This window comes from Podarcis vaucheri, assembly GCF_965113315.1.
Source record: "Podarcis vaucheri genome assembly, chromosome: 13".
Lineage (NCBI taxonomy): Eukaryota > Metazoa > Chordata > Lepidosauria > Squamata > Lacertidae > Podarcis > Podarcis vaucheri.
In genome coordinates, this window is record NC_138751.1 from 18,031,113 (window position 1) to 18,058,807 (window position 27,695).

General features: G+C 45.0%; 3 protein-coding genes across 11 annotated transcripts in view; 2 read left to right on the plus strand and 1 right to left on the minus strand.

Annotated features, from left to right (window-relative positions):
• Positions 1 to 23,422, minus strand: part of TBRG1 (transforming growth factor beta regulator 1) — a 202,480-nt gene extending 179,058 nt beyond the window's left edge. The window contains exon 1 of the mRNA XM_082195965.1: positions 23,383 to 23,422. Coding sequence (XP_082052091.1) covers positions 23,383 to 23,407 — 25 coding nt within the window. The 5' untranslated portion in view covers positions 23,408 to 23,422. The remainder of the gene's footprint in view (positions 1 to 23,382) is intronic.
• On the plus strand, positions 247 to 19,740 carry U2AF2 (U2 small nuclear RNA auxiliary factor 2). The gene is made up of 12 exons (XM_082195957.1): positions 247 to 585; positions 6,380 to 6,515; positions 8,216 to 8,245; positions 9,236 to 9,339; positions 10,273 to 10,424; positions 11,657 to 11,773; positions 12,315 to 12,453; positions 12,623 to 12,702; positions 12,902 to 13,024; positions 16,976 to 17,062; positions 18,012 to 18,260; positions 19,192 to 19,740. The coding sequence occupies exons 1-12, from the start codon at positions 537 to 539 to the stop codon at positions 19,324 to 19,326; spliced, it is 1,401 nt and encodes a 466-aa protein (XP_082052083.1). The 5' UTR covers positions 247 to 536; the 3' UTR covers positions 19,327 to 19,740.
• Positions 23,423 to 24,241: 819 nt separating the features above from the next.
• Positions 24,242 to 27,695, plus strand: part of EPN1 (epsin 1) — a 33,797-nt gene continuing 30,343 nt past the window's right edge. For 6 of the 9 annotated variants that reach the window (XM_082195942.1, XM_082195944.1, XM_082195946.1 and 3 more), the window contains exon 1: positions 24,244 to 25,028. The gene's annotated coding sequence lies outside the window, so the exon portion shown is untranslated. Of the gene's footprint in view, positions 25,029 to 27,695 lie in introns of all 9 variants that reach the window. The other 3 variants (XM_082195939.1, XM_082195940.1, XM_082195941.1) reach the window with 2 other exon arrangements.

The window sequence follows — 27,695 nt, forward strand, 5'->3', positions numbered from 1 at the left end:
TGTGCCGGAAGCGACTGGCTAACGTCCGACGGAAATACTCGCCAGCCCCGGAAACAGTTGTGGAAGACTCGGGAGAAGCCGCGCTCTCTTTACTCTCTCCCCTCCCTCCTTTTAAGCGGGAGCCCGAACGGAAGAGGCAAACATGCGGCGCTAAGAAACAGACGCTAGCGGAAGTACCCGAGGCTCTCCGGAAAATTCCGAAGGCGCGGGGTTCTGCCTTTCCCCGAGGCTCTCCGGAAAAACTCGAAGGCGCGGGAGGGGGGGGCGGCCTCTCCCGAGCGTTCCTGGGAAGGCTCTCTGAATAAAGAAAAGCGAGCGAGGCTTTGTCCTAGAGAGGTTAAGGAGGCCGCCGAGCGTATTTCGAAAGGGTCTTCCGGAGATAGCCGAGCGTTTCCGTTAACACCCGAAGCTGCCGCCGGAAGCTGCCGAACTCAAGGGAAGGCGCCCCTGCGGCCTAGTGCGTGAGGAGGAGCTGGAGAGCGAGAGCTACTAGAGCAGCTGCGAGGCCGCGTTCAGGCCGCCCTCCTCCGTCAACCATGTCCGACTTCGACGAGTTCGAGCGGCAGCTCAACGAAAACAAACAAGGTGAGCGGACAAAGGGGCGGGCGGGCCGAGAGGGGGTGGGGGAGAGAGAGAAAGCGAGCGAGGGAGGCGGCCCTCTTCGACATTGATGGCTCTCTTGCGCCCGCCACACGCTCTTCACGGCGGGCCCTGAGCTGCCCTGGAGCGGGGGGGGGGTGGTGGGCGGCTAAATGGCCCTCCCATCAACGGTGGAGACCCGAGTTAGGCCGAAGAGCGCGTGTGTTTGTGCGCGGCGACGGGGGGAGGGGCGGCCGGCCGGTTGGCTCTCGCGTGTCCGGCCACTTCCTTCCCCCTCGCGCTTTATTTGGCGGGAGTTTGATCGTGGGGGTAACGGCAGCTGGGGAAGAGAGGCGAGGAGAACCGTTGGTGGCCCTGCGCGCGCGCGCGCCCTTAACGGAGTGGCGCGTGGCGGGGCTACGGAATGCGGGGAGGGCTCTTTCCCTCTCGGGCCACTCGGACTCTGAGAGGAAAGGGACCTGGAGTCCGTTTTGTTCACTCTCTTGGGGAAAGAGGGAGGCTGCCTAGTTGTTACTACACCGCCCCCCCCAAAAAAAACAACTTTCCTCGCTTAGTTGCCTCCTGCAAAGAAAGCACGCGATGCAGCCTTTACGCCGCGGGGAGCAAAGGATGATGGAAGAAAGGAGGGCCAAGTAAATAAGTAACTGGTTCTCCCGCCCACTCCCAGTGCAGGATTTGCGTTAGGGAAGGTGGGTTGTAAACTTGAGGAATGGGAGGGGAATGTTTGTTCATCTCGGTAAGTATTCCTCCGTGCTGAGAGGCAGAGGTTGCACAGGAATTCGGAAAGGAGGCTTTCCCAACCCTACTTGGGACCCATTTGCATGTATAGCGTGCTGTGTACCACTGAGCAACACCCTTCTTTCCTTCCTCTCAAAACTCTCACGTTTGTGGGTTTTCTTACTATTTTTATCTCATCCTTTAGGGAGATGAAAGTAACATATGGCGATACCCACACACCCCTTTTGCCCTCACAACAATCCAGGGATGGGTAGATGAGGCTGAGATGGTGACTGGCCCAAGATTATGCTGTGAGCTTCTTCACTGAGTGGGGATTTGAAGCCGGATCTCACCATTCTGATGTTAGCAACTATGCAACTTTGGCTCTCACATCTCTTGTCTCCCTTCCCACCTCCCACTTATTTATCCTGGCCTTCCATAAATCTCATGAACTTTCCTCACAACCATGAGGTAGTCTGTGCTTAGAGTGAATGACTTGCCCAAGGATCCAATCTCCAGTAGTCCTCATCCAGAGCTGCCCACTACACCACAGGGGCTGAACCACATTTCTTCTTTTCCCTACATCATAGGATCATAGTTGGAAGGGACCCTGAGGATCATCTAGTCCAACCGCCTGGATATGACGGGGAATATGCAGCTGTCCCTTACTGGGATTAAACCTGCAACCATGATGTTACCAGCACCACACTCTAAGCCAGCTGGGCTATCCAGCCTTTCCTCAGTCCACTACGTTTTGGGGGGAACGTCCAGATTTACATACAACTCAACCAACACACATTAATTAGATTCCCCCCCATCAGTACTTATACTAAATTCACTTGGCCTGAGGCACTACTTTGCGCGCACGCACACATACACACACTTTCAACTGGTTGCCAGCATAATGGAAAACTACTGTGTCAGAGGAGCTTGCTGGTATTCTCTTTGGAGTGGATCTCTTTTAAAACAAGCTGCTTAGCATGGACACTGAGTAAAGTATTGTCTTTCCTTCTTGGGCTTGGTTTTCAACCACCTGCAAAATACATTACCCCATTTCTCTTCATTCGGCTCTTTTCTCCACCTTTTTACAAATCTTAGCTAATTAGAAAGGCCACATCACTCTCACTTACCTGAGGGTATGAGCACCTATGAATCAGTATCTTAGGCACAAGTCCACTACAGCGGTACCTCTGAAGCGAACGCAACCCGCGTGTGTGCAGGTCGCGGTTCACCGCTTCTGCACATGTGCATGACGTCATTTTGAGTGTCTGTGCATGCGCAAGCGGTGAAACCCAGAAGTAATGTGCTCTGTTACTTCCGGGTTGCTGCAGAGCGCAACCTGAAAAGGCTCAACCTCAAGCGACTTCAATCCGAGGTATGACTGTACTCCATATTGGATCCCCAATAGAGATACACGTTGGCTCCTTTCTCGATAGCATTACTTTACTCTTGCATATTTTTGGTGGTGCTTCCTGCAATGCACTGGGACAAATACAACACAAAATGATTCCCTTAGTGCAGGCATGGCCAAACTTGGCCCTCCAGAAGTTTTGGGACTACAACTCCCTGGTCAACTCCCTCCTCCCTGGTCAACTACAACATCCCTAGCAAGGCACTCCCAGTGGTCCCAGACTGCTTAGCCCAGGAGTCAGGGAAGATGGGAGTAGCAGTCCAGCAACATCTGAAGGACCACAGGCTTTTCCTTGCTTTAGGCAGCAATCCCACAGTATTTATTTCATAGCCAAGTGTTCACATGAATACAGACATAATGCAACCTTGAAATGCAACTGCAAAAATTGCCTGTCTGCATGGAAGAAGAAAATGCAAGCTACCAACATTTGTAAGGCATCTCTGCCTAATTAATTGAGGGCTGTTTTGTTTGCCCCAGGTGATCAGACTAGTTGCTATTTGCAGGCGTGGCATAAGGTGGACCTTTTTAATAGGGCATGCCTTACTATCATACTAATCACAGAGTTTTTAGTAGAGACGTGTGCACTCTGGAAATTTCCTAGGATCTGATTTGTCCAGACTCTTCTAATGGGCTGTATGTGATAATGTCATTCTGATTCTGAAAAAGGGCATGGTAGCGCAAACTCACCCTGTCTAGTATAATAGGCAGTTGGATGTAAGTAGTAGCTGATCACTGCTATCTATGGCAAACTGTATAAGCAACTGTTGTATGTACAAATACCAGTTATGCATACCAGTTATGTCCACAAATTCTCTTGTGGCAAGTGTTCCGCCTGCCCTCTGGCATACCCCAAGCAGCTGTAGAGTGGGGGTGGGGGTTTTCCTGACAGTTGCTCTTCTGCTGGGGCAATTCCTGCTCAGCCCCAAGGTGGGGCTGCACTTCTTTACTACTTCAACATAACAAGCTCCAGTCATCTTTTCCAACTTCAGCCTTGAAACAGACCGTTGTCATTTACTTCACAAGGGTCAAAGACCAAGCTCTTGACCCTTGAGGGAGGGACAGGCTCCTAGTAACCACAAACTTTAGTTGCCTATCAATGTCAGTCAATATGGGCTTCTGGTAGTGGTTCCCAGTGGTGAGATGGACCTCTCCTGGGTGCATAAATTTCCAGCAAAGGAATTGACCCCTGAGGTAGGTAGTTTGTACACTAGCTGGCAAGACCTGGGTAGGTTGAATGCCATCTGATAGCGTCCTTACTACCCAGTTATCTCAGTTGGATTTGTGAAGTAGGAATTCAAAATTGCTGCTCGTGTATGACTTCAGGAAGTGGTCAGAGATTCTGTTCTATTCCTTTTCTAAGGCTAGTGCAGGGTTACCATTCAAATCTGCAGACACACACAATAATAGGCTATTTGCCTTTGACAATGTGAAAGGATCTTCACAGTTTCATTTAACACTATATTTTTGATGCTGGACTGGGACCCCAGAAGATTGCGTTCATTTAGCAGGCATGAGGGGAAGCATTCAAAAAGTTTTTAAAAAGTATGAAATGGTCTTATATTTTGCCTTGGATCTAGAATCCCTAGCAAAGACTGTGTGGGGCAGAATGTAGGAGTGACAGGGCCTCAAAGGAATGTTTACGGCTCAGAAACGCCTTTTGAAGAAAGCCATTTAGCACTACATTTTGCACTAAAACTGCCCAAGGCAGGAATGGATTCCTGTGTAAAACAAAGATGAGTGATTAGGATTGATAGCCTGTGGTAATAGGAGAAAACAGGGTCTTCTCCTTGGAACTTCAAAAATAAGTGTTGGTACCACATCACTGTTTTGATTGTTTTGCTTCCTTGCACTGAAAATAAACCAAAAGCACTGCAGATTTCACCTATATGGACGTCTGCTTTGCTTTGGTTCTCCCAAGGCAGAAACCCAAACATTCCTGTTACCAGAGAGCCTTAACACCCCCAAGCCTTGCATGATACAGCAACAGATGTGCCATTACAAATACTGCTTTGTGCTGGTCATTGTACAACATTGCTCTGTATTGTTCCTTTCCAGCACAGCTGCATGAGTTGTCGCTAGTGTCCAAAACAGTTCTTCTTTAGGTCACAATTTGAATTCTGCTGCTTGGTGTTGGTGTGTTAATTCTGACTTGCTTCACTCCAAATAAAAAGAAGCAGTAGTTCCTGAAAAGAAGCATCCTGTTTGTAGGAGTCAGTCTTGTGCAGAACCAAGAAAATGATTTTATTTCTAGGAGACAATAGAAGCTGAGGTAGCCAGGCATTTTTATTTTATTTTATTTTTTATTTATTTATTTATCTGTTGTGCAGCATTAAAAGAGGGCAGGGTTATAAATTTATGGGGCATAAGAAGAAACCCAGATTCTGCAGTTGGCATGATTGATTTCACTTGGAATAAAATATGTAAAATTATGAACTGCTTCAAGTACTGAAGGCAATGACTAGAACATTCAGAAGGCATTCTAGAGGAGGGGGTGCTGTGGAGAGCAGTAATCAAGACAGGCATCTGGCTCAAATCTTTTGTTTTTCAGTTTTTAGCTAAATGATAGATGATAGCTGCAGCTTCTTTAGCTGCTGTTTTTAAAAAATGGAAAGCAGAGATACTTGGAATATAAACAGCAAAAACAGCACCTTACAGCATTTTCTTCCTAGTGTATCCTTTTCAATCATCCAGTTCTTCCTTAGAAGAGTTTGCAGCCTCTGATTTCATGCATTTCCTTTAAGAGACCCATCAATAACAGTTTTAACTTCCCAAAGATTGAGCCATGTTAATTCCTTGGAGCATCAGGACTTTTCTTTCCTCAAAAAGAGCCCCAGCTTGCTAGATTTGGTAAAAGCTGATCTTGAGATAATCACACCTTGCTAAAATTTATCTCATGAATGTTAGCAATGAGAAACTAGAAAGAACCTCCTATCCTGCCTCTTTATAGCTTCTCACTGACCCCTTTTTCCAAGGGCAGTTATTGCCCATTGTCATCTACAAGTGTGGCCAATTTAATTATGGCCTTTTATAGAGAATGGTAGGTGCTGAACTTGATTTAGGGCAGACATGACCCTCTAGATGTTAAATTCCAACTCACATCTGCCCTAATCATCATGAGCAATGGCCAGAGATGATGGACTTGTAGTCTGGCAGCATCTGAAGGACCACAGCTTATCAACTCCTGATTGAGGAGATGTACAGGCACAAAATATCATATCCCAAATCCTTGTTAAGCATAGGCACAACCTATCTACAAAAACACACAGCCTAACCAGCCTGTCATGTTTATTCTTGGCACATGAGGGCTTTCTGACCCTTTTTCTCATTAGCAGCCGCCACTGTTGTACTGGATAAATACCTGTTCATGAGATGATCCGTTGCCGTACAGCATTTGTGAGTTTGGTAATTTGCAACCAGACAAGACTCATAAGAAATGGGTCTATCAAGTTACATCACTCTTGAAGCAGTGGCTGTTGAGAGTAACCTGGGGAAATGCACCCTTGGTTTCTACATGCCACACATTTCCAATTTTATGAGTATATTTGAGTTGATTTTCCTAGGGGGAGTGGTAAGAGTTTGTGATAACCAGAAGTGTGACCTCCATTCCTATATTGCAACCATTAGCATATCAAGCTCTTCTCTCGTCTTTAGAACGCGACAAAGAGAATCGTCACCGGAAACGCAGCCACAGTCGCTCACGGAGTCGTGACAGGAAACGCCGCAGCCGCAGCCGTGACAGGCGCAACAGGGATCAGCGCAGTGTTTCACGGGATCGCAGGAGACGCAGGTATGGGTTGCAGAATGAAGAGCTTGGGTTTTCCTTGGGTTTCTACTTTTTTGGGTCCAGCAATATGCTCAAGCCCTGGTCAAAACCTTAGATGCATAAAATTCATTGGGACAAACTTAGTCCTGCCTCATTCATTTTCTGTTATCCATGAAGAAGTTGTTCTTAACTGAGCAGACCTGTCTTAAGAGGCTCTCTCATCCTTACGCTGACTTTTTGCTGAAAGAAGCTCTTTGCAAACATCAAGGAGCTTTTTAACCCTTGTTTCAAAGCTTCCAAGTACCATCTCTGTTTTTTTGAGATGCTAATTATTTATAAAGTGCCTGATTAGGATCTGTACATAAAAATAAACTTCCTCTGCATGGAGACCTACAATTTAATTTCTGTTGTATGTATGTCAAAATCATGATTTGAAACATGTTAGTAGAAGAACAAGATGGTGGGTATTCATATGGGAAAGAAAGCTTAAGGGCTCTTTCTGGTATAGAACCACTTGGGATTGATTATTTTTTAGAAAGAAAGGCAGTGTGAATTAGCAAATGGCAGAAACTTAGATGATTATAATGTATGGCCAGCAAGGGTGAAATTGAAATTCAGTTCAAGGGAAATGGCAATTCTGCTCAAAGTAAATTGGTTGATTGTATGTACCATTTCCTAGGAAAGCCTTATGCTTAAGTGCCACTGAAATGAAAAGAAGCTGTGCCATAGCTACATAGGAGCACACAAGATTAGTAGAGGCAATGTACCCAATTAATCATTCTTAGTGTGCGTTGTAGTTTCACATCTGTTCTGCTTTGGGGGTTGGGGCAGGATTACAGAATTTGACAAACTGTTGGGGAGCAAGAAAGAAGGGAAGGTTGCACTCTTGACTGCATATGAGAGTGGTAGTGAAGCACTTTGGGGCACAAAACCAGATTCATACTGTGTCAGCTTCTGAAATAGTCTCTGTGTGTGCGTGCGCATGCACACAGAGTTCCTCTCTTAGTGACCGAGATTGGAAAGCACCATAACTGCTCTACAGATAAAATTACTGTCTTGGTTCTGTTGCTTATTTGATGCTGAAATTTGTTAATCAGGTTGAATACAACTTAAATACATATACTCTGATTTTTTTTAAAAGGGGGTTGTTGTAACTGTTTTAGGTTTTTTGTTATTGTTTGCCAGTAGCTTTGATTCTCCTTGGAGCAATGGACAGGATAGAAATCTTTAAATTAAATAATAATCTCATCTCCTGCTAGTCAGCACACTTCCATTTTCTTGGCTCAGATGTGTGTTGCAGCCCTATCACCACTGTCTGCCTTTGCTCTATGTGCATGTAATGCAACTATGAAAGTCAGAGAACGGTTTGATTAACGTCTTTGAAAAGCTCAGCATCTTGTTCACGGATGCTAATAAAGCACTGGTTTATTTCTGCTGTCTAACATCCTCTCTAGACAGATGCACTGTCTAGTGTAAGTTTGACTATTCTCTCTCCCTTTTTCTTAACGAAGTTACAAAATTATCTGTTGCTGCATTAATAGATCAGTGGTGGTCTCTGCAGATCCCTCTGACCCACCCCCCGCCCAATTGCCATACGCTATTGTTTCTTGGACCACAGTCTCTGTCAGGGCACATGGGGCCCTGCTGCTGTTACTGAGTTGGCTACCTGGGCCTGTTGTATCCACCAGGAATGGTTACAAACCCATTTTGTTTCTCAATTTCAGATCACCCCTAAGCCTAGCGGGTCCCCTGAGGTGAGTATTGCTACTTCTTCCTTGTGCTGATAGGGTTGTCACTTCCACAGTTAACAAAGGCAGCCATGCAATCAGATCTTGGGTGCAGATACAATTATCACATTCAGTGCTGGGATTCATCCTGGGGGTTACTATTAAAAGGGATCTGCCCTGGAGTCTTTATTTCAGGGTGGATTTGATTTAAATCAGATCGATTTAAATCACTAGTCAGTAAGACTTGATTTAAATCTCTCTTTTTTTTAACAGAAAGACTTATTCTTGCTGGCATAATCTTAATATTTACAACCAGATCAAGGTTTCATTTTTATAATAATAAATTTTCAGAGTAGTTTTTACAGTTAAATCAAAAATTCCTGATTTGGTTATACTATTAGAAATACATAGGCAGATAATTATGAAATTATTGTGAGGTTTAATAAATTAACTGTTTATATTTGGACAACTTTTCTGCTGCACTTTATTGGAAGGAGAAAAATTGTCATTTCCTTAATAACAATTTAAACAATTTATTTAACTAAAGCAATAACATTATAGCATACATATCCATGTTTGTTAACTGATGTGGTTAAACTTTAAAAAAAAACAACTTGGACTGAGTTTTAGCACACATGAAAAACTTAACAACAAATCCTTATTTCCTGATGAGTAGCCTCAAAGAAATCCATTTCTTAATATATATATATTTTAAAAATCATTGATTTTTATCCACCCTGGTCTATGTAGATCAGGCTTCCTCAACCTCGGCCCTCCAGATGTTTTTGGGACTACAATTCCCATCATCCCTGACCACTGGTCCTGCTAGCTAGGGATCATGGGGGCTGTAGGCCAAAAACATTTGGAGGGCCGAGGTTGAGGAAGCCTGATGTAGATGGTGTCCCAAACTGAAACAAGTGTAGAGTGGACATGACTGGTACATTAATCTTCATATTACATTCAACAGTGCTCTTTCCATTTCCAGCTGACCTTTTCCTCCCTGTCTTCCTTCCACAGCCGTTCTCCCAGGCATGAGAAGAAGAAGAAGGTTCGCAAGTACTGGGATGTCCCGCCCCCAGGCTTTGAACACATCACTCCCATGCAGTATAAAGCCATGCAAGGTGGGCCTGCTTCCGCTTCAGTCACTTGCCTTAATGTATTGTAAAACAGTGTTATATGTTGCAACTATTTGAGCATTTTCCTCTACCATGCAAATTAATGGAAATACAAACTTGTGTTGACCTTTGGAGGTTCTTATTTTCCTTCTGAAATGTTCTCCCAATTTCAAGCATGCCTCTCCATTCCTGAAGAAATCAAATTGAAGTCAGATGTTTTCCCTTGGTGGAGGAAGAACTCTGGATCAATTTTTCTCACTACACAGCTAGGCAAATAAGTGGGCTTCACTTGGTTCTCTTTTTGATTTTACATTTAAAATATGTCTGCTTTAACTGGGAAAAAGTCTCTTAACGTTGCCATATGAATGTTGAAAACTGCCAACTCATTTATCTACTATCCGAATCTAGATCTCTTTTTCTCTCCTTGATTCTGGTACTTGAGGTTGGTGTTCTGCTATTACACTTAAACAGACATATTCCTACAACTGTGAGTGCTAAAATCCTTAAATTAGGATTATCGGCCAATTATAAGAAAAAATTCATTTGTGCTTGGAAGCTGCTTAAAGATTGGATATTGTCTTACCTGTTTTTTTTGAAAATGATATTTTGTCCTTCCAGAAATAGAGAAGTAACTTGTTAGACTTTTTGTGATTTCAGAAAATTGTTTACTTGCTAGGTCTCATCTCCACCCTCACCTCTCCCCACCCCACTTAATGGCATGTCATTTGTTTATTATCATATAAACCAACTGGAAATCACTTGGAATAAAATGTGGTATATAAGCAATAATCATAATTTACTTGTGTCAGTTCCTTTAAAAAGTGAATGCTGTGTAGTTTTGTTATCAGTCTCTCCAAATGAGGAGTGATATGCCTTGTGATATTTCCAGATGAGAATCTTCAATTTGTAACAGCTAGTCTTGTTTTCCCCCTTACCTAGCTGCTGGGCAAATTCCAGCTACAGCCCTCCTGCCAACGATGACCCCTGATGGACTGGCGGTGACCCCCACTCCTGTGCCAGTAGTAGGCAGCCAGATGACACGGCAAGCCCGGCGTCTCTATGTGGGAAATATCCCCTTTGGAATCACTGAGGTACTTGCTTATTCCCTCAGATGTGCTCTCTGAACCCATTGGTGTATTTTCTCTCTTGGGTTAGGAGTGTTGAAAGGAAGATGCTTTGCTGAAAATTTGGGGGAATAACAAAAACTTGAAAACACAAGCCAGGTGAGGCTGAATTCAGCATTCAGAGCTTTCTGAGAGATCATGTTTTAGACCAGGTCTTTTGAAATGCAAGAGTTAACTGCAATGCTCTTCTCTTTTGGAAATAGAGTAAATTACAAATTCTTCAGTCCTTAACAATGGGGGGTGGGGAAGGTGCTGTAGGAAAGAAGTTTCATGTTTTCTCTTACGTTCAAAATGGTAGGGAGTTGAGGTTGGTAATCTGGCTGCAGAGTCTTATAATTGCTGTTCTATTTTTGATGGCCACATTCTCTTCCCCCAAGTACATTAGTTCCTTCTTTCACATTTCTTTCAGGGTTTACCAAGTGTTCAGGTGGGAACGAATTGTTCCAATGGCAAATTACTGTGGATTGGGATATTTGCTTTCTGTAGTACCAAGCAAGGTGACTTGCTTGAGCCTTTGCAGTGTTTTTACTAAGCTGGAACTTAAGAGTTAGAACTATGCAGAATTCCAGCATTGCTTCCAGTCCTCCTTTTTCACTGCCCAAATCTGTCAAGGGACATTACTGTGTGACACAGATGAAGGGATTTTATTTCCAAAAGGGCTATACATAATCTGTCATAACTTTTGAGCTGAACCAACTGTAATCCCTTTCCAGAGCTCTTAATTCATATCCTCTTTCTGCATACATGGTATGCCTCTGGCAGAGAAGACCAAATATCTGGTACAGAGGTGGATTCAGAGTAAAGAAAAACAGCTATTTGGGTGGAAATGGGAAATAATAATATTTGGGCTGTAATCCTATACATACTTGGAATAAGTCCCACTGAATTTAGTGGTGCCTCTGTCTGGGTAGACTGGTATAGAAGTGCACTGTTAGTGCCTAAATGACCAGGGAATTAAATATGGGTGGTCATTATTTGAATATCTCTACCAAAAAAAAAAAAAGGCCAAAGAGTTGTTTCCATTTCTTTTTAAAGTGGATAATGTGTGGGACTGCAATCCCCCCGTAGCCCCAAAGTTTGCTACCATCGCAGCAGGCAAGTAGGCAGTTTTGCTTTGTAATCCATTTGTGATCCTGAAGGCCTTTCTAGTGTGTGACATAAAACCTCCCCTTTTCCATTCTCTCCGTGACCCCCAACAGGAGGCTATGATGGATTTCTTCAATGCTCAGATGCGCCTTGGTGGCCTTACCCAGGCTCCTGGGAACCCTGTCTTGGCAGTGCAGATAAACCAGGACAAGAACTTTGCATTTTTGGAGGTAAGTTGAGGCATGTACATGCATTGAGGCAAGTGTAAGAGGGCACTTCAGATGGGTGTGAGGCAAGTGTAAGAGGGCACTTCAGATGGGTGTGATTCCAACATGCAGAATATGACAAGTTTAGAATTTCACATAATCTGTTGCTGGGAGAGGTCAGGAGAGAGTTTGGCTAGGCTTTTCTGGATGCAGGAGATTCTGAGCAATGCCTTGCTTATTTATATAGATAGCATGATTTTTGTTGTGGAATTTGCTCTAGAATGTGGGACACACTTGGTGGAAACTCCATTCATTGTATACATGCAGAGTATATGACTTAGGTAACAACTTGATTCTATCACTTCCACAGTTTGTGTACTGACTGTTTAACCTCTTTCATCGCAAGGGTGGAATTCTTCCCTTAAGAACCCCCGAGCCAGCAATTTTCATTATCTGGCCCTTCAGTGCAGGCATCTAATCACACCCCCCCCCCCAAATCGGCCATACCACACATCCTTAACCTTTCACCTTCTCAGTTTCTGTTTGTTTGTTTTTGCTGCTGCAGTTTCGCTCTGTGGATGAAACTACCCAGGCTATGGCTTTTGATGGGATCATTTTCCAGGGACAGTCGCTGAAGATCAGACGCCCACATGATTACCAACCGCTCCCTGGCATGTCTGAAAACCCTTCAGTCTATGTGCCAGGTGAGTATACTAGATGCACCCTGTAAACTAAGGAAGACCAAAGCGGATGGGCAGAGTTTTATGTGATTTACTGGATGAGACCCCACATAGTCTTCCCATATGCATTTGATCTGAAAATGTGACTGACACAAAACCCTTTCAACAGACCATGTTAACCCTTTCCCCACAGGAGTGGTGTCCACAGTGGTTCCAGACTCTGCTCATAAGCTGTTCATTGGGGGTCTGCCAAACTATCTTAACGATGATCAGGTGAGAAGCGGTTTCTTTCCTTCTCGCCCCCTTCCTCCTTTCCATTTAAGTGTCTTCATTTTATGGAGAGACATTCTCCTTAGTTCAGCACAGTGCTTAAAGCGCCTGTGTGGGTGGCATGCAAGCATGATTGTATGTGCACACCCAAATGAAGCCCTTGTAGCTCACCTTTGTTTTTCCCTTGTCCTCTGCCTCACAGGTCAAGGAGTTGCTCACTTCTTTTGGACCCCTGAAGGCTTTCAATTTGGTGAAGGACAGTGCCACTGGCCTGTCGAAAGGTTATGCCTTCTGTGAATATGTGGACATCAACGTCACAGACCAGGTAGGGCCAGCCTCTCTTCGTGGTGCTCTCTCTTTATTTTTGTTCCGCAGCAGCTCGCCGACCTGCCCGTGGGGGGGTTCTTTATCCTTTGAGCAGGTGGGGTGTTTTTTTCTCTCCTCCCCTCTAGGGGGTGCCAGCTTTTCTCTCCTTACAGCACAGCTGCTGACTTAGCGGCAGACACCATCGAGTTAGTGTTCTGATCACTTCTGCTTTTTGTTCCCCCCAAAAAAACAACAACTCTCCCCGAATGTTAGTCGGAGAAGGCTTCGGCCTTTTTGCGAAGACCCCGGCCGCCGTGCCCGACCGAGAGCCGGTAAGAAGCCCTCCCCTCACCAGCCAGGGAAGAGCCGGGTCCGTAGCACATTTCACCTGTCCCACCCCCCAACCCCAACCCCAAGTGAATTCTCCATCCTGCACTCTTAAGAATAACTCGAGTTTCCTTTCTCTCGCTGTGCTTAGTGTTACAGCGGGAGGGGGTGGAACAGGCCCTTAACCTGCAGACATGCTCTGCTTGCTAACTCCAGCAGGAGTTGTTAAATGCAAGTTTTGGCATGTGTAATTATAAACCAAAGGAAAAGCACCCCGGTTTTCCCCTTGCCCCTGTTGGAGAGGGGGGGACCTGTGGTGGAGAGGAAACACCCCACAAATCCCTATAGGGTTCGGAGAGTGTCGGTGGTAACTTTGCATGCTGAGCGTAAGCTCTCATTTCTGGGTTGATCTCATAAGGGTTATGCATGTGGTTTTCTTTCATAATTGAGTGCCTCTGTTAGTGTGTATGGATATGTGTGTCTATATATACTTCCCACGCCTGCTTCCCGTCCCGTGCATTCTTTCTTCCCATATGTTACTTGGGAAATGTGTGTTTTCCCCATGCTCTTCTGGTCTCTCTGCATTCAGGAGAAAGCTGTGAGTTTTTAGCAAGAGCTAAAATCTTGGTTCAGACATTCAGAATTAGATGGTGCTCCTTTGAAAAAAAGAATTCTCAGATACTTAGAAAGGCATGAGAAGCAGAGGAGAATTTGCTGTGTTTGCTGAGAGTAGGGTGACTAGCAGCTTATTTAAACTGTAGGAAGGTAGATCTTTGTTAGATGCTATTGGGATAAATGTCTTGTGAATGAGACTCAGCAAGGAATCTGGGGTGATTGTTTTCAGGCCCCTTTTATGACTTTGGGATGTTGTCTGGGTACACTAATTTAATCCCCCTTTCCTCTTACTGTACTCTCGGTGTCATCCCTTCCCCATTGTGTACTGTCTGTCAATGTGGTCTCTCCATGTGTGAGGCCCAGGGCAATTGCCTCATCAATTAATTAATTAAATTTCTATACTGCCCTACATCTGAGGATCACAGGCAGTTTATAGAGCCTGGCCTCAGGACAATGTGTTTGATTAAATGGTTTCCTCAAAGTACAATTCTGTTTTCAGGATTCTGTGTACTTGGACTCTCAACTACCAAATTCAGTTTTTAGCCTAGAACAAAGCATCCTAAATAAGCTTGGCTTTAAAAAAAAGCCAAGTTCTTTTGCAGTTATGAAGAGAAGCTTGAAATGGTTAGCAGGCAAGAGAGTAGCTGAGTATAGCCTGCTGTGGTCAAGAATGGAGATTTCAAGGTGGCTTAGAAAACACTTCTAAGTTTCTGTTCTTTTCTAAGGTTTCTATGAGGTGTATGAATTAGCTTTAAGTGATGCTGACAGCACAGTCCAGTGATTGTTAACGTAGCTCTGTTTAAGAGAGTGAGATTTCTTACTCCCCAATCGTGCTTGAAGATTGCATCCTGAAAGTGCTGATCTAGGAGTAACTGCTACCATGCCATTCTCTGAGGCAAGGGAAAGTTAATACCCAATGCTCTTGGGAGTTAAAAGTACAGTGGTGCCCCGCAAGACGAATGCCTCGCAATACAAAAAACTCGCTAGACAAAAGTTTTTTCCGTTCGCGATTTGCCTCGCAAGACGAATTTCCCCTATGGGCTTGCTTCGCAAGACGAAAACGTCTCGCGACTTTTTTTCTTTGACTAAAAACAAAGACATGTTTTGTTTATAAAGTTAATTTATTTTCCCTTAAATTTTTGAACTGCTCTTTACAGTATGTGTGACTTTAAAGAGCAGTTAATAAACTGTTGTTGTACCAAATTTGGCTTTGTTTGGACTTTTTTTGACCATAGGAACGCATTAATTGATTTTCAATGCATTCCTATGGGATTTCGTGCTTCGCAAGACGAAAAATTCGCTAGACGACAAAAATTGCGGAACGAATTAATTTCGTCTTGCGGGGCACCACTGTACACCCATTCCCTGGCAAGAAGAAGTGATTCATGATGAATGGCAGTCAGCAGCAAGGTGACATGTTATCAGTCCATAATGTTGTATACAAAAGTGAGGGTTTGACAAGAAATAGCATTACTGAAGACTATCCTGAAGTTAACTTTTAATTGGTTCACATAAAGGTTCCCTCCCCTCATTTATTAAAAATCAGTGTTTTGGGGTGCAAGAAGAAACATTACATAGAATCTGGCAAACAAAATATATAGAGTAACAGGATCTGGAGTGTGATAGAGAACCCATGAATCCAGTGCTACACTTAAGTATCTCCGGAATTCAAAAAGATCTCAGCTCTCTTACAGTGCTTAATGATTCAGTTCACAGTGCACTCAATATGACCTTGCTTTAGTTGCACAACTATTCTGAGAGGTGGTGGCCTACTCTCACTCCCCTGGGATGGGACTTGAACTCTGCTGTTCTGCATCCAAACTAAGAATGTCAGCTGTGTCAGTTTGTCTCTTGGTGCCATTTGCTCAGGCTTGTAATTTAGAAACGTTTTACAGATGGGATGCTGACAAAACTGGATGTTCTGAGCCCCAGCAGGTCCAAAATTTCCAACTTCACAGAAATTTAATGTATTTGTTGAGAGCTGTGAAAGTCAAGGTCTTGGGTGGCATACTGCATTGTCGGGTAGGGCAATTTAGGTTTAGGCCATCTGAGTGAGGAAGTTGAAGAACAGGGGTGGGTGGATGCCAGTAAGTTACTGTGCAGGACACTGGTGTCCTGCTATTTTTGGTACTGGATACTGTGTCTAGTTGCTGCTCTGGCTGCTCATAACGTCCCACACACTCTAGAAGAGAGAGAGTTAATTGTGCCCCTTTAAAACGAAACTTGAGATTCTGCAGATGTTTGACCCTTACGTCAGTTTGAAAGTTGCACAGTGCTTAGTAATAAGTCTCTGATCATGACTTGCCAGGCAAACTCATGAGTCACAACCAAGATGGGATTTGATTTGAATCCTATTTACAAAGACAAGACCACTGCTTCATCCACTGGATTGTACCAAGCAGAAGCGGGTGGGAGTGTGCCTTAAAGCCTGGACTCCTCCATTAGCTTGCCATGTTTTGCTGTATGCCTGAGGCAGATGGCTCTCTGTGGCCCCCATGAATGGAAAAGGGGTTGCTCAAGCTTGTACATTCGCATATGAGACTAGACTGGAAAGTAAACATTTCCTTGGTGTGAACCCTGGTAGTTGGGCCCCTGTTGGAGCTGGCTTAGTGAGGGGATGTGCAATTTAGAAGTATGTCAGCGACTACAGAGCAATGGAATTCACATTCTGGAAAAAGAACAGTTTGTCTATGCTAATGACATTTAGCTGAAGCTGAAACCTCACCTCTGCACTTTCTCCTTTATGCAGACAGTCCCTTAACCCCTTCCAACATTATGGTCTTTTTTTTAACCTTGGTTCTATGCCCATTTTGGGTCCCGGCAGGTAACTGAGCTAAATACGGTATTAATGCCATGGCAGTGCAGTTCAGGTAGGAGTCTGGTTGGGGGGCAAGGAAGAAGCCACCTTTGTGTGTGTGACTGTGTTGATGTTTTAGAGGTGGGGCCAGAGGGTGGATTGGTATGTGGCTGGTGGCCTTGGAGGCACAAGATTTGAAGTGTCTGGATTCACTTTTTTCTGCCCTCACAGGCCATCGCGGGCTTGAATGGCATGCAGCTGGGCGACAAGAAACTGTTGGTGCAGAGAGCCAGTGTCGGAGCCAAGAATGCTACTCTGGTGAGGAAGGAACGGAACTGCTGGGTGGTGGGAAGAGGGGGAGGATAGGACTGGTGCTGTGAAAGAGTAAGGTTTCTTGCATATATTTGTGTGGGGAGGGGGTTCAGGAAGGTGCCAAGTGGTTCAAGAAGAGTAGGTTTTATCAGTGGCTAGAGTATGAGAAGACTGTTGCCTTTTTGTTCTGCTTGTGAGCTTCCCAGAAGCATCTGATTGGCCACTGAGAAGCAGGATGCTCCTTTGGTCAGATGATCAAGGCTCTTTCTTTCACTGTCTTTTTTGTAAGGGTCAGTCTCTCTAGAACAGAGACATGATTTCTCAATTTGGAATGCAGGGAGCTTCCCTATGTCACTAAAACATATGTTCAGATCTCCCTCTGTGTATGCAACCAGGGCAAAATACTCTTTTAATCTGTCAGGGCCCAGTTCTGTCCTCATTGTAGTATTCAACAGATCTGGATCTGTGGTGTGTGGCAGCAGTACATGTGAAGCACCCCTGGTAAAATGTAAAAATGTCATTAAAAAAAAAGGGTTGGTGACTTTCTGCATTGATAATGACAAACAACCACCTGCATTAGTTTGATTAAGAGAATGTGGAATGGCACTCCTGTCAACTGATGTACTTGAGTTATCTATCGGAGGAAGAGTTCGTTTGCCCTGAGAGGCAGGGCTTTAGAACCAGAGAGAAAGTTCCCAAGAACCACATGCCAAAATCTTCATATAGCTGATAATACAAAGGATGACTTCAGTTGCCACCCCCCTTCCTTTTATGCCAATCATTAGAAACTAAGCTGTCCCCTGTGCTATAAGAGGCAGAATTTCTGGGTTTAGTGGAAGGGAAACAATGCCAGGGCTCCGAGGCTAGGTCTTTGTGTAGAATTGTTTCATGGGAGGATGGGGTTTTGGCAGCAGTGGCATGGTACTCATGTCTGTTTCTTTCCTCTTCCCCACAGAGCACAATAAACCAGACCCCAGTGACCCTGCAGGTACCGGGCCTGATGAGCTCACAGGTGCAGATGGGAGGTCACCCCACGGAGGTGCTGTGCCTGATGAATATGGTGCTGCCCGAGGAGCTGCTGGATGACGAGGAGTATGAGGAGATCGTCGAGGATGTGCGCGATGAGTGTAGCAAGTATGGTGTTGTCAAGTCCATTGAGATTCCGCGGCCTGTTGATGGCGTTGAGGTGCCTGGCTGTGGCAAGGTACTTGGCAGTTGCTCATATTCATTCTCTCTCTCTCGGTGGGTGGGTGTGATGGGTTTAGAACAGCAAAGTGGATAGGAACAAAGGAAGCAGCAGTCATGTCAGATCAAATGCTGCTGTTGCTAAACATTGACTTAGCACTAGGTAGAAAGGGGAGGGCAAAGTACTGGATGGATTGCTGAAGTAACATGATTTGCCACTAGAAAGCTCGAACTCTAGCAGAAAGACATACTTTTACAAAGGCATGTCAGGATTGGATCACAGCAATTCAACTTGGCATTTAACAAAAAAAGGGGTTTTGGGTACCAAGTACTGCAACCCTGACTCCTACCACTTCTGGTATTCCCTCTCCAAAGCAGGATTTAAGAGGCGGTGGGTTGCAAAGTACTTTGGTTGGACTTAGGAGCCAGAACTCTTGGAGAGGTGGAAAAGCTTGAAATCTAGTTTGATGCCTTAAGTCCCTGTTAAAATCTTATTGCCACATCAGAGTTCTATGGTAGTAGACTGATGTAAAACCAATCAGCGCAAATATCTTATTACGTTGAGAACTATAAAGCTATGGTCAATTTGTCAGAGAATGGGTTGAGTTGTTTCAGCATAATTAGTCAAGAAAATAGGCTAGTCACAGACGAGAAGCATTCCTTGAAGGTTAGGTGTGTTGTGACAGCAGATACCTTCTTCATGCATGCCCACTCTTGTTTTTTTTTTTATTATTATTATTATTAATTATTATTATTATTATTATTATTATTATTATTATTATTAAAATTTATTATTTATACCCCACCCATCTGGCTGGATTTGCAGCAGGGCTCTGGATCCAGATCTTACTCCTCCACTTGCCCATCCACACAGCTGCCTATGGATTCAGTTTTAAATGGGATAGGTATACTATTAATTCTTCTCCCTTCCCCCCCAATCCTTCTTGTAGATCTTCGTGGAGTTCACATCTGTCTTCGACTGTCAGAAGGCCATGCAAGGCCTGACTGGGCGCAAGTTTGCGAATCGGGTCGTGGTGACCAAGTATTGCGACCCTGACTCCTATCATCGCCGAGACTTCTGGTAGCCCAACCATGAGCCAGGCATGGGGGTGTGGGGTGTTTTAAGGAGGCAGGGGCAGCTCGCTGGCCGGAGAGGCTCCTTTAGCAACATAGCCTGTTTATATTTTATGGCCAAAATCTCCTGTATTTTTTTTCTCTTCCAATTGTCCCACTCCCTTCCTTTTCTATCCCTGCCACCATTTCCCTCGGCCCACCCCACCCCCCTCGGTTTCCCAGTCATGGTTACTCTGTAGTAGAAACGTTGTCTATTTTCCCCCATATCCCCATCCCTCTGTGATGTTTCTGATTTTTTCCTAAGAGGAGTTTTGCTCTAAAACAAGATGGGCCCGTTTTGTTGTATTTTCCTTTCCTCTGCGCTGTGTGTATGGACGACTATTTCTCTAGCATTGTCTCTCATAATTAAACATTTTTTCCAATTCCCTGGTGTCATTTGGACATCTGTTCTTTATGTTTCTAATCCACAGTTGCAAGTTAACAAGGGTGTGAGAATACCCAGCCCTTGGCCATAGGAAATTGCCTGGTTTATGTATAGATTTAATGCTGGGTAGTCCCAGGAACAAAAGACAGAGCAAAATGATAAATCTAAACTTTAGAGAATTCCTTCTAAGGAAGCCAACTGTATTGTAGATTAGTATCTGTGTCTACCTGAAAAAATAAAGCAGCATTTTGTAATTAAGAAACTGGCCTAATCTACCATTACTTAAAAGTAAAATATTGACTGTCTCAGATGGCATCTTTGTCTTTAGGCCTGCCTACTGATGAATAACCTATACAACCTCACCTTTGTCTAATGGAAGAAGTAGCATATGTTAACTGTTTCACTGCTCTGCTGCTTAAAGTGCAGGTGGTCAGTCATTAGGGGTCCTTGACTGGCTGGAATACCAGTATACAGGGCTGTGTATGTACTCAATTTCACAGAAGTACATAATTCCCCCAAAACTCAACTTCTCTCTCTCCTCTCTCTCTCTCTCTCTCTCTCTCTCTCTCTCTCTCTCTCGCACACACACACACACACTTTTTCTAGTCCTTATGATCACCGCTTCCTCTTGCCAGAAAACTGCAATGATCTCTCATCACACATAATTTATACAGGTTACAGAGCACAGCTTCTCTTGCTGCAGAATTTGGAGTTCCATCACTGCTGAATTTTGATTCCTTTAGCAAAGCGCCTGCAGCCCTGCCCGTATATATTATCAAGAAGGCTATGATTACAAAACCACCTCGGTTAAAAGAACATTGAGTTTAAGTGATGTAAGCCACCTTGTTAAAAAATTGTATTAGAAAGGGATGTGCATCTTTATATAAAGAAAAATAAAGCTAATGAGCTTAGAGAGATTTCACTTCTAGCCTAATCCTGCACATGCTCACTTGGAATTAAATTGTATTTTGATCAGTGGGGCTTGGTGTCAGGTGGGTGCAGAACTGCAGCTAAAGTCTTGAAACTTAGTCAAATAGGAAGTAGCCTGGTAGCTGTTATCTATCCTGTCACAAGAAAATCCAAAGGGAAAGTGGTTAATGGAAAATATATTGCTGTTGCTGTTTAGTTGTGTCCGACTCTTTGTGACCCCATGGACCAGAGCACATCAGGCACTCCTGTCTTCCACTGCCTCCCGCAGTTTGGTCAGACTCATGTTTGTGGCTTCGAGAACACTGTCTTCTCTTCTCATGAGGTGGCCAAAGTATTGGAGCCTCAGCTTCATGATCTGTCCTTCCAGTGACCACTCAGGGCTGATTTCCTTAAGAATGGATGCGTTTGATTTTAAAAATTGCTTTTGAGAGATGCTGAGATGTTGGACACTTTCTCAACATGTACATATTTTTTTTAAAAAAACAAACAAACCAAAAAGGTCAACACTAGCAGTCTGAAGAAATACAGGTGTGTGTCTCCCCCACCCCACCCCTTAGGCAAGAGTTATATTCTGGGCTCCCACACCCATTTCTGAAATCCTATAAAGTGAGGAAAACCCTTTAAACACCTCTGATACACTCTCTTCAATCCATACAAAAAATACTGTATCCAAAAATACCCACAGCTAGAACTAAAGCCAGCAGCAGGCTGCAGTGTTACCCTGCACATCAGTTGTTAGGCGGGAAGGTTGAGCAGCATAAACAGCTCCGCTGCACCTCCAGTCTCTCTGGGGCTTCCTCCATCCTCACTGATGTCCCCTTCAGGCTCCTTGTGAGTCACAGTACTCTCCAGCTCTCTCATTTCTAGGTTTGAATCGATTTATTTCCTGGCATCTAGCGTATATGCAGTTGCACGCAGATGCCATGTTAGTGGGAGGATGCCTGTATATATTAGTGCCAATAAACACAAGCTTTAAGTTCAGGTGTTTCAGGGCTGCTCTGATTCTTGTTTCAGAGTGTCAAACGTGTACAACTTTTGGGATGAAACTGAGGCAACTCATATCACATTGGTAACCAAGCATGGGCCGGGTGGTTTGTGGTCTTGTCTATGCAAAAGCATGAGGGGCTGTGAGCCTGCCATTTGAAGGTGGGGTCTTGTCTAGTGCACCACCTAACATTATTTCTTTGTATGTTTCCCTTCTGCTGCCATGACCTGGGTGTCCTGGTTAGGGAATAGTAACTACTTTTACTGGAGTTTACATTTTCAATTATTAATTCATTCATTCTATAAACTGGTGATTGCAGGATTCACACATGCTTTATAGGTCAAAAAAGCAATCTGCTTTGCCTGTAGTGAGACTAATGTCATTGTTTCTACATAACTCTTTCATTTCAAAGACTTGTTATTAATGACAGGTTCTTATTTATTTGCAAGACAAATTACAACACCAACATCAAGAGAAAAAGTAATGTTTAAAAACACAAAATCAACAATAAACAGATGTAAAATTTATTACAAATCAGTAGATCTGATGCATCAACACAGCTGAATCTACCTTTAGGCAGGGCCTGTGCAAACAGGTGAGTGGCAGGTTGCTAAATACCAGTATTATCTGTGCCTGCCTGATATTAATTGGAAGCACATTCTAAAGGACAGGTAGCTGCTATGCTAAAGCCTCTGGTCTTAGTCGACATAAGACCAATCCAGGAGCATCCAGCACTGTTTCTTCTGGCGATCAAAGTCACCAGGTGGGAGTATACAAGGTAAGGTGCTCATAGCTTGTATAACTTGGCTGTAAGCTTTGTATGTCAACAGCAAGACCTTAAATTTGGCTGGCAGCTTTTTCCAATACAGGTGTTTGCTGTTGGCAGGGCACCTCTTTAACAGCTTTGTAGCAGTTTCCAAACCAAACCAATTGCAACAATCCACTTCTGACTTTTCTGACATTTTGGTTGGCCCTATTGCTATGTTGTGTTGATTTGTTGGGGGGACGGGATGACAGTTGCTGTGCAGATTTAAGATGCTGTAGCCTTCATTCTACTTTTCTAGAGAAACACAGAAACTGAACTTCTGTTGAGCATTTCAGACAGAACGAGGACCATTGTCCCTGATTTCTCTAGTTAACAGCAACTCATTGAACTCCAGTTCCCACAATTCTGGGAGGAGAGGGCTATTAAATAAAAGAAAGTGTGTCTGGCTGTTAACCAGAAGGTTGGTGGTTCAAGACCACCCAGGGATGGCCGTGGGCAGGATTCCTGCATCGCAGGGAGTTGGACTAGATGACTCTCGCGGTCCTTTCCAACTCTTAAGATTCTATTACATGTTTGGAGCGGTGGGCTGGCGGCGTCCTATGCAGAAAGCAAACCGTAAATACTGCCTATACTCCCAAAAAGCATCTGCAGAACACAGGAAATCTAGAACTTTTAAGCGCCAATTATTTCAGTGTAAAGTATGCAAGCGACGGGTGTAACTCTAAGTGGGATCCGCTGCTCAGCCTCTGTGGCCGCGTAAACCTGTGCAAAAGAAACGGGACTGCGATCCCAGTTGGCACTGTTCTTTTCCTGCACATCTATGCCAACTCCGATTGGTCGACTCCCGAGGGTGCGCCCGCAAAGGGATGTCGGCGTTATAGAACTAGACAAAGTGAAAAGCCACCAACGCCGCCGCTGTTCGTGACATTCCCTAACAGCGCAATCAATGTTATTGAGTTTTCCCCTTTGCTCTCCAATGCAAGGCATAGGGACCGATCCTATACACACCTGGGAGTTAAATCCGTCGAATTCAGCATGTCTCGCTTCGGCGGAGGCGCCCCTTCGCCAACCTGGTGCCCTGCCATCAGCTCATTGATTTAATTTCCGTTATTCAGTCCTGGGACGAAACTGAGCTGCCCGTACAAAGTAATGCAGATATTCTAGATTTTAGAGTTCATACTGGGCAGAAGTGAGGCAGCGGTCAAGACGGGAGTTCTTGCTCGTTCTAACTGGGATCTTATTTAATGTGTTAAATAATGTTTGTGCGTATTTATTATATATATATTTTCATGAAAACCTGCTGCGACAATAAACATAAGGAAATAAATAGGGTGTTGCAGGACTCTTTTACGTCTAAACTTCTGGGCTGGTCTTTTGTGTTGGTTCCGCATAGGCAGCACATTGTAATTTCCAATTCCCGATTCTCAAAATATCTACGGTCGATCTCTGACTGACATGCCGGCACAAGCTCTATCCCATTTTAAAGATCACTTCAGGGGAGCTAGTGAACGTGCGAGACGAAAAGCAACGCCAGGATGAAGTAGCGCCGGAGAGACCCGCGTACTTTCCTATGATACACCCCGCTTCTGCCAAGCCGCCAGCGGAAAAAAACCGGAAGTCAAGGCTGCGTGAAACGCCCACTTTCCCTATCTCGGCGGCCTCCGTGCGTCTCGACACCCCTCCCATAGACTGCCCTTGGTCTCACATCAGTTCCATCTCAATTATCTCTATGATGCCGGAAGTAGCGGTCATAGAAGCGGTAGCAGAAGAAGGGTGCGGGCGGAAGTGGGCGAGCGCTGGAGGCGGAAGTTGCGGGAGGTGAGCTTCCGCTTCCGTTTTGCGGAGAGTCCTCCCGGCGCCGCCGCCGCCACTGCCTCTGCTGCCGCTTCTACCCTGTCCGCCGGGAGAGGCCCGGAGCCCCCGCGAGGGCCATAGAGAGGGGCTGGGGTAGAGCGGTCCCCCTCCCCCTTGATCTCTGGGCATTGCCAGGGAGACGAGGGAGTCCGGGGCGGAGTCCTCCCTCAGGCTGGGCCAGGCCGAGGTTTCTCCGAAGGGACGGAGCCGTCGCCTCTCCCCGCTCCCTCCGTCCCCGCTGCCCGCCTGACCCGGAATCCAGCGTGACGCCTCACCCCAGGTAGCCTTTGCCCAAGGAAGCTGCTCTGAACTCTGACCCGCCGGCCTCGGAGTGATCTCTGACCTTCTTGCCTGCGTGACCTTTGAACCCAGCCCCCTACCCGATCCAAGTGCCCCCCGCCTCACGATCGCTGTTGGAAACCCCTCTTGGCCTCGTTCCCCGGGAAAGCCCCACTCCTAAATCACCCCCCCCCGGTGGCCTGGCAAGCTCCTTCCACCGGCGGCCCTTGCAACCCTCCAACTTGTCAAGATCCCCCCGTTTTCCAAAGGAGACCCCTGGCGATGCCCCCTGGCTGGGGGAAGTGGGGAGGCGGAAGCACCTTCTCTGGACCCTGAGGCTCTTGGGGGTGATATTGCTGCTGACTCCTTCGCCCGCCTAGAGCCTCCACTCACCTGGGGCTCATAAAAAGTGTGACCAAGAGAAAGTTGCCTGGAAGATCTGCGGAAGAAGGGACACCGAGATCGTTGTGCCCAGGTGAGTGGCTGCTTGTCTGTAGGCGAACATGGCTGGGAGGTGGTGGAGGACAGCCAGGAGGCTGTGTGGCAGCAACCCATGTGCCCTTTCCTCTTTCCGGGCTGTTAGATTTTGTTACTGCCCTTTCATTTCAAACCACCCAAGATCAGCTCACGGGACAGGCGTGTCCTGCAAGAGTGAGTGGGAGAGGGAGCGCTCTCTGGCATCTCTGGAGTGAGGCTGGCCCTGTGAATGCAAGATGAGTTATGTCGCTGCCAAGTTGTTGGGAAGGAATTGATTCAGTGGTTCTTGGTTAAAATAGAAGGATTAGCACCTGCCGACTTCCAGCAAATTGGTAGTGGGGCTTTATTATTTTTATCTTTGTTTGTTGAATTTATATACTGCCCGATACTCGGAGTTCTCAGGGCGGTTCACAGAACAAAATCAAAATATAAAACCACAAAATATATAATCAAAATAAAAACAACAACCCAATGACACCCCCCAGCACATTTTAAAAAGAATACAGAATATTAATGAATTCCAGGATTGCTGGGGGTGGGGAGCACCTGTTAGAGGTTAGAAAATTATGAATGGTGTTGAGAGAGAAGAAAGATAAATTACACTCTTTTCTTTGAAATACTAGAAAAGTAATTGACAGAAATTGATTGGGAGTTGGTTGAGAGCAGCAAAGAAATACTGTTTTCTGCTATATGTTCATTACAAAATGTGCTGGCGGTCTGATTTTTGGTGGCTTTAGCATAGTGTTCAAAATTTCCCAAGCACGTTTTGCTACTGGGATGTATCCAATTGCGACTACGTGGAGATTTGTGTTGGCGACCACAGTTTAAAATCTCTGCCTTGGTCCATAGTTAATACCAGTTACATTTCTACTTTGTGTGTTTCTCTTTCTTGTATACTGGGCCAAGTGAATTGTTGTAAGAGCAAGCTACAGTCAAGCAAGGTAGTTGAGGTCATAGAAGTGTAGCATTGGAAGGGAGCCTGAGGGTCATCTAGTCCAACCCCCGGCAAACAGACAGTCCGAGTATGCAAGGTTTAAGGTGCCATTTGGTACCAAACTTATACATTTGAGTTTCCAACGCTGCTTTTGTACAATGCAAACAACAGAATTTGTTTCCAGAAGATGCAGCCAATGAGCCAGGCAGCTTGAAGAAAGGATAAAGCTGTCAAAGGGTGGCTGTACTGGCTTCAGGATCAGGATTTGTATGCCTCTGAATGCCAGGTGCTGGGGAACGCAAGCAGGAGAGTGAAAAGATACCTGTGTCCTGCTTTGGTCTTCCCATAAGCCTGCGAGTGGCCATGGTGAGAGAGAGAGAGGATGCTGAGCTAGGTAGGCCTGTGGTTTGATCCTTTAGAGCAGGCTTCCTCAACCTCGGTCCTCCAGATGTTTTGAGACTACAATTCCCATCATCCCTGACCACTGGTCCTGCTAGCTAGGGATCATGGGAGTTGTAGGTCAAAAACATCTGGAGGGCTGAGGTTGAGGAAGCCTGCTTTAGAGTTCTTCGTACATTCACTGAAAAACCTGTCAGCGATTGCTGGCCAAGAATGATGATGGAACCTCCCTTGGCAGAGATAACAAACCTTTTGTTAACTAGATGCTGTGGATGAGCAACAGGGGGACACATGTCCTGGGACACATGGCTGACTATTGTTGGAGATGGAATGGTAGGCTCCAGCAAAGGGAATATTGTGTGATTTTTCAGCTTTTCAGAGCTACAGGAAGCTTAAGCTTGTTCCTTGTGAAATCTTTGCTTCTGAAGCAATTTTGGGTGGGGCGGGGGAGGCTATACTTTGGCCACTTGCTCTTTCATCCAAGCAAGCTCCTCTGCCTGTATAAACACCTGGATTTTCTTTATTTTTTTTACTTCTTTACTTTCTAGCTTGGTTCTCATCCTGGATGCAGGAGTGGGACCCTTTGCCTATCAGCGCTGGCTTTGCCACGAAGCCTGTTGTTCCTTTGCTTGAGTTTTCAAGGTGAGGAGTAGGAGGAAGAGAAATTGGAGCGTGGCCTGTTCCTGCTTTCTGCCTCACTCCTCCAGGCCTAATGCGTAGAAGCCACCCCTGTGGTTTTGTTGTGGGTACTTGTAGCAAAGCAAAGGTGCTCTGTGCATATGCCAAGTTCCTCTTTTTTATTATTATGTCTTGCAGTAGTAAGGACTTGTTTAAAATTAGAGGAGGCATGAAAGTAGGGCAGGCACCTTGGGATTGGACAGGTGAGACAGAAGAGATTTAATGGTCATTGGGAAAGATGCATGTCTTGGGGCAGGCAAAGGTACAGAACTGTAAGACCAGAATTGATCTTCCAGCTGTCTGACTTTGAACTATTTTAGGGTCACTCCTAACTGTTTTGCTTTTATGTATTTTGTTCTCTTTTTGTTTTGTTTTTTTATGTTGTGAACCACCCTGTGATCTTTGGATGAAGGGCAGTGTACAAATTTAATAAATAATAATAATGTTTTGCTCCTGCTGTGAGCACTAGAAATTTGTGTTGCTTTCTCAAGGCGAATTCTTGGGTGTACATTCCACCATCTGGCTGCTCCTGTTTGCTTTCGTAGACCCACAATTCTGCTTTGGTTCTTCTTTTGCCAGCTTTCATTGGGGCCTGTGAGATTTTGGCTATGTATGCTTACTAGCTGATTAGACACAAAATGGGAAGGTGATCTT